The sequence below is a fragment of the Ceratosolen solmsi genome, unplaced genomic scaffold (genome assembly GCF_000503995.2).
Source record: "Ceratosolen solmsi marchali unplaced genomic scaffold, CerSol_1.0 scaffold1, whole genome shotgun sequence".
Classification (NCBI taxonomy): Eukaryota; Metazoa; Arthropoda; class Insecta; order Hymenoptera; family Agaonidae; genus Ceratosolen; species Ceratosolen solmsi.
Window position 1 is genome coordinate 2,266,906 of NW_011948415.1, and position 9,700 is coordinate 2,276,605.

The window sequence follows — 9,700 nt, forward strand, 5'->3', positions numbered from 1 at the left end:
GCCGAGCAAAATGAAAATAACGAATAATAATTAAATTTTATTCGACACTTTCACTTCTGCAGCGAAATGCAATGACTAATATGACGACTGACGATGCATGAACAAAAAAATTTGTCAAGTTGGTAGTCTTAAAACTGATTTACTCCTATTCTCGCAAAGTAATTAATAATCATTAATAAATAATTTTTTTTATCATTGCCTCATCAATATCATAATTATCATTATTACAAAGTATTTAAAAGATTTTTTTAATGATTTTTCCATGAAATTTTATTTACCTATTTTTTACAAATTGATTATATTTTACACTTGTATTATAAGTTATAATAATAATCACAATGTAATACATTTATATTAGAAAAAATTTTCCCATAATGGATTGGATTTTCTTTTGTATTACAAATCCGTGGCCATTCTAATGAAAACTTATCTTCTGATAATCCATACCTTTAATTCAAGACATTAATTACAATTAATATAAAGGAATAGGAAAACAATCAAACGGTTCAATGTTTCACAATATATAATATACGAGAATTGTTGGTTATATTTTTTAATAATCCACGATATAATAATTTATAAAAATAAAAGAAACGTTGAAATAACAAGTGTAAAGAAACATGTTGGAAAAATTGTTGTGAACATGTTCATGTCTATTACTTAATTTACAAAATAATCATTATTTTATCAAATAATAATTATTTTAATAGATAAATATAATACATACTTATATTTAATAACTGGACATTAAAAAAAAACAAACAAAACAAAGAAAAAAAATTCAAAATTATACAACAAAACTTATTGTACTTAATATGAATGTTTAAAGTTTTTAGTTTCTAATTGTTTAAAGTTAATGAAATAGAACGGACTTGAAATTACAAAATGTTTTTTAACAATTGCATTTAAATTAATAATCTTATGAAATCTAAAAATAATGTAATATTATTTTTAATAAACGATTATTCGATTCATTCATTTTCTTGCTTTTTTAATGTAATTTCATTAGCATAGTTTGCCAAATCATTGACAGGGCCTCCAAATGAAAACATTTTTGGTAAATCTTGTCCAAAGTAAACTTTAGTATTTTTAGATAATGCTTTATACTTTTCAAGTTCTAAATACTGATCCGATAACAGTAATTTGTTAGCTTCTGCTTGTTTGGCCGTTTGGTAATAGTCAGCGTCCGAGCGACTTTTCTCTCTTGCTAAGTGCATTTGATCTTCGATAGATGCCATAAGTTGAAGCGACTCTTTTTCCATGATTTTCTGATTAAGCATAATTTTTGCTACTTGAGCAACTTTATCGGCTTCAATAATTGCCTTCTTTCTATCTGTCTCCGCATCCTTTTCAACAACTTTTTGATGCTGCGTTGATATTAAAAGTTTTGTTTTCTCTGCCTCCCTATTAAATTTAATATTGAATTTTTAGATAAAAATTATTGAATAAATAAAATATCAGAAATTTTGAAAAAATAAATTATTCATACATATTATAATGTACAAAAAATTGAAAGATAACATTAAAATCATAATGAATAATTTTATTACTTACATAAGTTCATAATTTTTTCTAATAGTTTCAGGAATTTTTGGTTTAGTTACTCTTACGGCTAAAACATTCAAGCCAGGAGCCATTTCAGTTAAATCCCTTTGTAATGCAGTTTTAAGATTTTCATCGATTTGATCGAATAAATCGATATAAACCTCGTGTAGTGTATGTACTGAACAAAATTGATTCAGCTCATGATGGATTTTGTTAAATATTAAAGATCGGTCATAATCTACGGTATAGTTTCTCACGATATTATACACTAAAAATGTTTAATATTAATGTAAAATTTAATCAAAACGATCGTAAGAAATATTACTATACCTACCACTATTAGCATCTAACATATTTACAACTTCAATTCGATCAAAATCGATCATAACACCTCCGCTAGTTCCACAGGGAACATTTTTAACTTCATCGGTTTGTAAAGTTACTTGAACAGGACGAAAGATTGTTAAAATTGGTATCATCATATGAAAACCTGGAATGCTCACTTCAGGTAATAATGCTCCACCCTATAAATAATGAAATATAATTACATGTTTTCAAGAGAAAGCTGGTAATGACATCGTTACTTTGACTCACCCGAAAATATACTCCTACATGACCTTCTTCGATGCGATGCAATGAAAAATTGAATACGATTGCTATACATACCAAGAAGCATGTGCCAATTATATTTTGGTCAATCATTTTGATACAATCAGAAAGAGCTTATTAACTGAAAAATTGTACTATATTAAAAACAAAAGTTATAAAGCTTCTTAGAGACTTTGTCAATCATAATTACCGTCTGAAGAAATTTGCAATTACACGATTCAATTTGTTATATTTGACAATGCTATTAATACAATAGAAATGCATTCACAATGTTTACAAACGTTGCTTTCCAAAATAAGGTTAAGTTTAAACATTATTCGCTATTGCATACGTAACTTGATTTCAATAAATAAATTTCTTACCAATGATAAGTACTCTCCACGCCTGCATAACTATTTATTTATGCATTTAAGATAAATGCTTTTGCATACAAAATATAAAAGAGATATTAACGCAGAATGACGAATCTATTACGCCGGCAATTGTGGTAGAGGGCATCATCCGCTAATCCATAGTATTGTTTGTCTATTGTTTATAAGTTGATAGAAAGCTTTTACAGCTTATCGTTTTATAAATTAACATTCGTAATTATAATTTAATGACTTAGATTAGTATAATCGCAATGTAAATGCGAACGAATGAAATTAACTAACATCTTAAGGATAATTAATCCTTTTAATTGTACTTATGTTTGAAGTAGTATCGATGCTATACGTATTAAACGTATGGAGTCGTGTAGCATACCATTCATGTATTGATTTATACGTATTTTCATTTGCCTATTCGGTATTAAATTAGGTAAAGTAGAAAACTAATTCTCATCATCTTCGTTTTCAATTTAACAAGTGTTTTATTAATTCTATCAGCGTTCGATCGTTATTATGTATTTTAATAAAAAAAATATTTATTTTTAAAGCGATTTGATTGAATCTGTATATCTATTATAATTATATTTTTTAATGCTATTAATATAATAGTGCGTTTTATATAAAATATAAGATTATAGATGAAATTGTCATTTTATTATCATACGAAAAGTGAAAAATATATTGTGTGTGTGTGTGTGTGTGTGTGTGTGTGTGCGCGCGCGCGCGCGTGTGTGTGCATGAATGTGCGTATGTATGAATGGGCGTATGCAAGCATTCGATATTCGATTGTGAATTTTGCTGTAAAAATAAGCTCTGAATAAAGTGTTAGTATAATACTTTTTTAGAAATAGTTTCTTTCGGAGAATTGGAAAAGAAGTAGAAAATATAATTGTTTCAGCAAAAGTTCCAGCAAAGTATTTCAAAATATACATTAAAATTTCAGACGCGGCGATTAATTACGATTGGAACGATAGATACCTCATTGGGCACAAATTTCAATCTATAAAAACTCGATGATTTTTCCCTTATTTTAGCAATATATTCTACATCGTATATGTAAATCTCTGCTTACGCATAGGAAGTTTTTTGCAACAACGTGTTCTTGCAGAGATCAACCTTCGAGATTTATATGTCACGATTTTTACCATTTACTTCTTATTCTAGTATTAAAATACTTTATTCCATTATTTGATTGTCTGCAAATTTCGAAACTATGCAGTTATGCTAAAAATGATTGAAACTCTAAACTACTTATAACCATCAACTTCGTTTCCAAAGATGTTTATTCATATTTTATGCGAACCTAACTTTATCTTTGCTTTCATCGTTTCTTTTATTTGAATTATACTTCATTTGCATTATTTTTAAAATAACGTAATTTTCCACAAAAAAAAAAAGATAAAAAATGAACTTTACATTTTCAAATCTCTAGTTAATATAATAAGTATTTATTAAAGAGCTAATAAACAGTTTAAAGTATTATAAAGTAGCTAAATGAAAGATAGTAATTATAACATATTTAATTATGTCCATGAGTATCAGTATATTTAATATATTATAATTTATAAACTTAGAAGGAAAGTATGACTGTCGTGCTTGCTATAAATATACTTTTCAAGCATTTACTTACATCCACAAGTTATATTAATAGAAATATTCTTCTAAATTCAAAAATTACAGTAAAGAACTACTTTTTGATATGTATATAAATGATTTTATTAACGATTTCATGATTTTGAATCTCGTATTTGACCATTATAATAAGAGTTGCAAAAGCATATTCTAATTACTATGTCCATTTATGAGTTTTTAATATTTTCATTCATATATGAACAAAATTAACAATTCGTTTCATTTTATTTTTATTTTTTCCTTTGAAAATTTAACCCCTGCGTTGCCGAATTTTCTCACTGTAATATGCTTTTAACATTTTCAATATTTTGTGCGAGTAATTTTTTATTGCGTAGAGCACGCTTAGCCAAAGCTCCTTCGGGTGTATTTACTGGTTCTAAAAGTAACATTGTTAAGGATCGTTTTAGATGTCCTTGGGCTATCTCTAAGCGGGAGCACAATTCCTCACTGGAGATTTCACGCGCATTATAAGCACGATTCGCTAAAATAGCATTTGATAAATGCATTTCATACAAGACTATACCTAAAACATTCATTAAAACTTATTTAACTGTGTAATCATAAATTAGATTAGCAAATGAATTAATAAAGCAAATATTACAACGAATATATTATCTAGTACTAATATATGTATATGAACTAAAAACATTATGTAACATCAATTTTTATAAACAATTTATACAGTGTTAATATTGTTGACTATATATTTCCTATTAAGCAAAAATAATATATATATATATATATATATATACGAAAGTGATTGTATTAGCAGATTTTAAATGTCAATTTAAATAAAAAATGAATACATGAAAATATGTAATACTGTACAAACATTAATCTGACCAAGTCGAAACTTTTTTCAAATATTTTAAAGGATAACTTTTAATGTTACTGTTATTTTTATTTAATAATTAAAAAATAAAAATTTATCGAATAAGCAATATAAACAACCATAATGGAAATATAAATATTCTTATAATTCAAGTGCATCATTATCAAAGCTATGAAAACTAATTATATAAATAATAAAGACGCACGTGATCTTATTGTCGTGATGTTGGCTGATAAAATAAAGGTCGACGCGAGAATAATCGGGAAAAAAAACTTCGTGTGGGGTAAAAAATCAGTCTAACTTGCCTGTAGGTCGATAAGCATGTTCGTGGATAATAAAAGGATAAAGCATGAAGAGTAAAAGCTTGATAATTGAAACAAGATATAGGAGAATCAAACACGAGGGAATGGAGAGATAAAGGAAGTAAACGAAGGTGATAACAGACGGGAAGTGAAAGAGTGCAATGGCATCACGACGACCTTGAGCATGACCCAGTTGATGACGCAAGCCCATTTAAAATGATTTATGTCGGTGCAATTCATTATTTATTTTGGTAGTTAAAATTATCTTTTATCATGAGAACTTTTGTGATTTATTATCCCTATCTTTTTTCACTCCCTTTGTCAATTTATTTATATCTATGAAGTCTCATGCCACGTCCCGACGCTTCCAGAAACAAACCGAACAAAATTAAATCTCTATCCTGAGTACTACGACTATTGTCAGCGATAACACAAACAAACTCGATATAAATATATATATATATATATATATATATATATATATATATATATGTATGCATGTGTATCGATTAAAAGAATCACAATAAGGAATTCCTACGGGTCATCGAACCTGCTTTGTGCTTGACACTATGTATTCAATATATTGATTTTCTCAACAAACCACTTTCCAAAAATTAATATACCATAAACTACTCTCTCTCTCTCTCTCTCTCTCTCCCTCCCTCTCTTTATTTTTATTCATTTGTACTATAGAACCATCTGATTATTTTCTGAGTATTTTATTTTTTAAATTTGTATTGTATATATGGTAGCTTAGTAATGTAAAGTACAACTTTTAACATATTTACTTGTATCTAAAAGAATCATATTTATAAAAAATTATAAATAAATTGTATTTTTATTCTTTTTCTTAAATACCTATAAAAGCAACTTTTTTCGTGCAATCATTTTATTGAACTGCTATAGAAATGAAAATTTTATTTTTAAAAATATTTAAGATTACCTTTTAATCTTGATATGCCTGGTTCAACAATTTCTAAAACATCGATTAATTCATCGTACAGTTGTAGCATTCTTTTTAATATTTTCTTTTGCGGATTGATATTCGTCAATTCTTTTCGATAAACAGACAATAGTTCTTGCTTTAAAGACAATAATATAAAATGATTTTTGTGAAAAGATCTGGATAATTTTTCGAGCAACTTTTCTATTTCCTGCACAGCATCGAAACATTCCTTTATTATTTAATGAAAAATATGAATTAAAGAAAAAATTAAAAACACGAACCTTATAATTATTAATATCCAGTTGACTAATTAAATCTTTACTGATATCTAGTGTTCTTTTTATAAGACAACCAAAAAATATCCGTTTGCATTTTTGACACTGCCATTTGGTTTTATATCCGTATGGATCATTTTCCTTAGGATTCTGAATCGCTACATAATCTTCTTTACATCGTGGACACAAGATGCAACTAATATATGAGCCACCTTCGAGTGGATCTTTGCAAACGGCACAATCACAGCGAAAATATTTTCCTTCCTGCAAGTGCTGCTGTCTTGCAATCGATCCCTGTTAAATACATACAATTTTAAAGAAATTCTTAATAAAAACCTTATCCTAAAAAAAGAAAGAATGAGAAAAAAAAAACAGCTGGTATGGGAGACAGATGAAGAGCTTTTAGTACAAAATCACTGAACATTATTTGATAACAAACATAGTAGTAAGCTTTATATTGAAAAAGAATTATTGAATAAAAGAGAGGACTTATAATATAATATCCATATTGTATTATGAATAATCTTATTGCAAGTACTAAATATCACTTTACATTAAATGAAAAGTGAGCGTGTTCTCGAATAAGAGAAAAAGTAATAAAAATAGAGAGAAAAGAAAGTGAAGCCCAGATGGTGCGGATACACTCGACATAGGCAATGTATGGCATGAGGCTCACCAGGAGACACGACGTGTAATTGAAGGAGATGGCCTCGCCGGCTTTTATGGACACGGCTGCGTATACGGACATTCGAAAGCTCTCGTCGACGCTCACATGGGCGGTTGCTCGACACGCGTGACTCATTAGCGAGGCCTCCGGGAAGAAGCCACGCAGGAGATGAGGACTCGTATCCGCCGTGCCCACGACCCCTGGACTCCGCAGCTCAAAAGTATTAACGTCGACGACGCCGCAGAGCCACTGCAGCGACTCGCCATCATCATCGGCATTCAACAGGCTGAGAACCCGGAAGACCTGTCAATTCAATTCTCCGATACTTTATTTTGCCGTAATGTTGTTTCGGGTATCTCTATTTCTGTTTTAAGTCTAGAGCATTTGCCACGTTAACTGTAATCGCTTTTTATAATCTGCTTTACCCCATATGAATTTTTTTTTGCACCTAAAACATCTCGTTAAAATAAAATATAACTCTCATTGGTAATCAAAACATTACTAATTATTATTTGGATTTAAATATTGTAATTTTAATCATTATAAAATTAAATAGTAATATGAGCTGTTTAGTATTTAATTTAATTAAAATATTATATAATGGATTAAATAATTTTATTTTTACATTGTTTCATAACCTTTAGATTGTTAACAAGAAAATGAATTTCTTTGTTTTTCATTCTATACTTAATTTAACTTGCAATTATTAAACAATTAAATTGATATCTATTTAAATATCCAACTTTATAGTGATAAATTAAGTTTTATATAATAAACTAAATAAAATAAATAAAAAATAAAATAAAATAAAATCGAAATAAATAAAAACTAAATATAATAAACTAGATTAAATAAAATAAACAAAATAAACAAAAACAAAAAAAAAATAAGATAAATTAAGTGATAAATTAAATATCTTAACTGAAATAAATTGTACTTTTATCATTCATCATGTAAATCTTTAAAAAGTTTAATATAATTTTAAATACTAATATATAATGCACTACACGTGTCATCCTATTTAAAAAAAAAAAACTCTGTACAAGAGTTATTTCTTCTATAATGTTCAAATTCGAATAATAATATTAACCTTGAAAATAAACTTAATTCCGTATAAAATAAATGTATTTAAATAAATGTAATGAATATTCAAATTGATTCAACGGTATAATAATAATTTGCAACTAGATTATATCTTGATATATAACACGCTCATAGCCCCATATTTCCTATAAATTTATGAGATTTAATGAATCCTCGAAATATAAGTCACTATATAATTCCAAAATTGAATATATAAATACAAAAAATAAATTATTCAACAACTTATGATTCAATTTAAATTTTACAATACAGATAATATGAATAATTTATAAATAGAGATATAGATAAGACTAGTCAATGTTTCACTTAATTATTATCAGCAAATATCATTTTATAAAATATTATCTTGTAATTTTTATATGTACTTGAGAAGATCTCGTTCTTCTTCATTCTTTATTTTCTTTCTTTCTTTTACAAAATTGTATAAAGACATTGATCGGACATAATCATTAATCATATATTTATTATATAGCTTTTAATTGATAACTGTAATTTATGTTTGAATAATGATTAGTTATAGCTAGATACGTGTTAAATAATAAAAGAATTTCAATGATTTTCAATGATTGTTCATTATAAAAAAAGAAAAATAGATTGTATAATTGTAATAATATCTTACATTTATTATATTTTCTTCACAATCTTCCCAAACAGTTGTATTTCTTCTCTCGCTTATGTGTGCCTCCATATTTAAAATTTGATTCCAAGCTTCCGAATTATTATTCTTAAATATCCATAGTCGAAAATGAAGTAAAATTTGTACAAGTTTTTCAAGATTTTCGAGACACAAATATTTTTTCTCTTGAAAAATATTGCATTCATGACTTGAATGAAGTCCATTTGTATTCTAGAATATATAACATACATTCTTCACAAATTTAATTGGAAACTTCGATAAAACTGTCTGTAATAAATTAGCTCTGTTAAACGATATTTTTACAAAATCGAACAGTCGAATAAATACTAGTTAACATTTTAGTTAACATTAACTTTCAAATAATAACGAAATCACATGTTATTCGAATAATTTAAGACACTTCGTTAAATTCTTTTTTTCCCAGAAGACTATTAACGTTAAAAAAAAGAGCACGTACACTAACACTTCTCTACACGACAAATATATTTGAAATAATATTACATAATTATTTTTAATCTCAATTATGAAAGTACATGTAAAATTGAATTAAATCGTAAATGGTTAGCGTGTCCATAGTATTTCATTCGCATGATCTTGGAAAAGTTTTGGGAGCGTTTTTAATTTATCGGAAATACCTGGCAAACCAAGCTACACAGGGGAGCAACATTACACTCAGAACACGTATACTTGATTGCTTTGTAATTAACTGGCAGTGCTCTCATGCAGGCAAAGCAGAAGACGCTTTTCTCGAAAATAGCTGGACCTACAGCTAAGGCATCTTCT

The 9,700-nt window shown here is 27.3% G+C and overlaps 2 protein-coding genes across 2 annotated transcripts in view; both read right to left on the reverse strand.

The window, feature by feature from the left end:
• Positions 1 to 944: 944 nt before the first annotated feature.
• On the reverse strand, positions 945 to 2,855 carry LOC105368565 (erlin-1). The gene is made up of 5 exons (XM_011507594.1): positions 2,345 to 2,855; positions 2,140 to 2,275; positions 1,880 to 2,069; positions 1,555 to 1,813; positions 945 to 1,404 (listed from the first exon to the last, which is right to left on the reverse strand). Exons 2-5 carry the CDS (start codon positions 2,245 to 2,247, stop codon positions 972 to 974), a joined length of 990 nt encoding a protein of 329 aa, XP_011505896.1. The 5' UTR covers positions 2,248 to 2,275; positions 2,345 to 2,855; the 3' UTR covers positions 945 to 971.
• A 1,518-nt stretch (positions 2,856 to 4,373) lies between these two features.
• LOC105369055 (uncharacterized) overlaps positions 4,374 to 9,700 on the reverse strand; it is an 11,061-nt gene continuing 5,734 nt past the window's right edge. Inside the window, exons 9-14 of the mRNA XM_011508297.1 lie at positions 9,553 to 9,698; positions 8,900 to 9,127; positions 7,186 to 7,479; positions 6,516 to 6,803; positions 6,232 to 6,442; positions 4,374 to 4,677 (exon numbers count right to left, since the gene is read on the reverse strand). Coding sequence (XP_011506599.1) covers positions 4,430 to 4,677; positions 6,232 to 6,442; positions 6,516 to 6,803; positions 7,186 to 7,479; positions 8,900 to 9,127; positions 9,553 to 9,698 — 1,415 coding nt within the window. The 3' untranslated portion in view covers positions 4,374 to 4,429. The remainder of the gene's footprint in view (positions 4,678 to 6,231; positions 6,443 to 6,515; positions 6,804 to 7,185; positions 7,480 to 8,899; positions 9,128 to 9,552; positions 9,699 to 9,700) is intronic.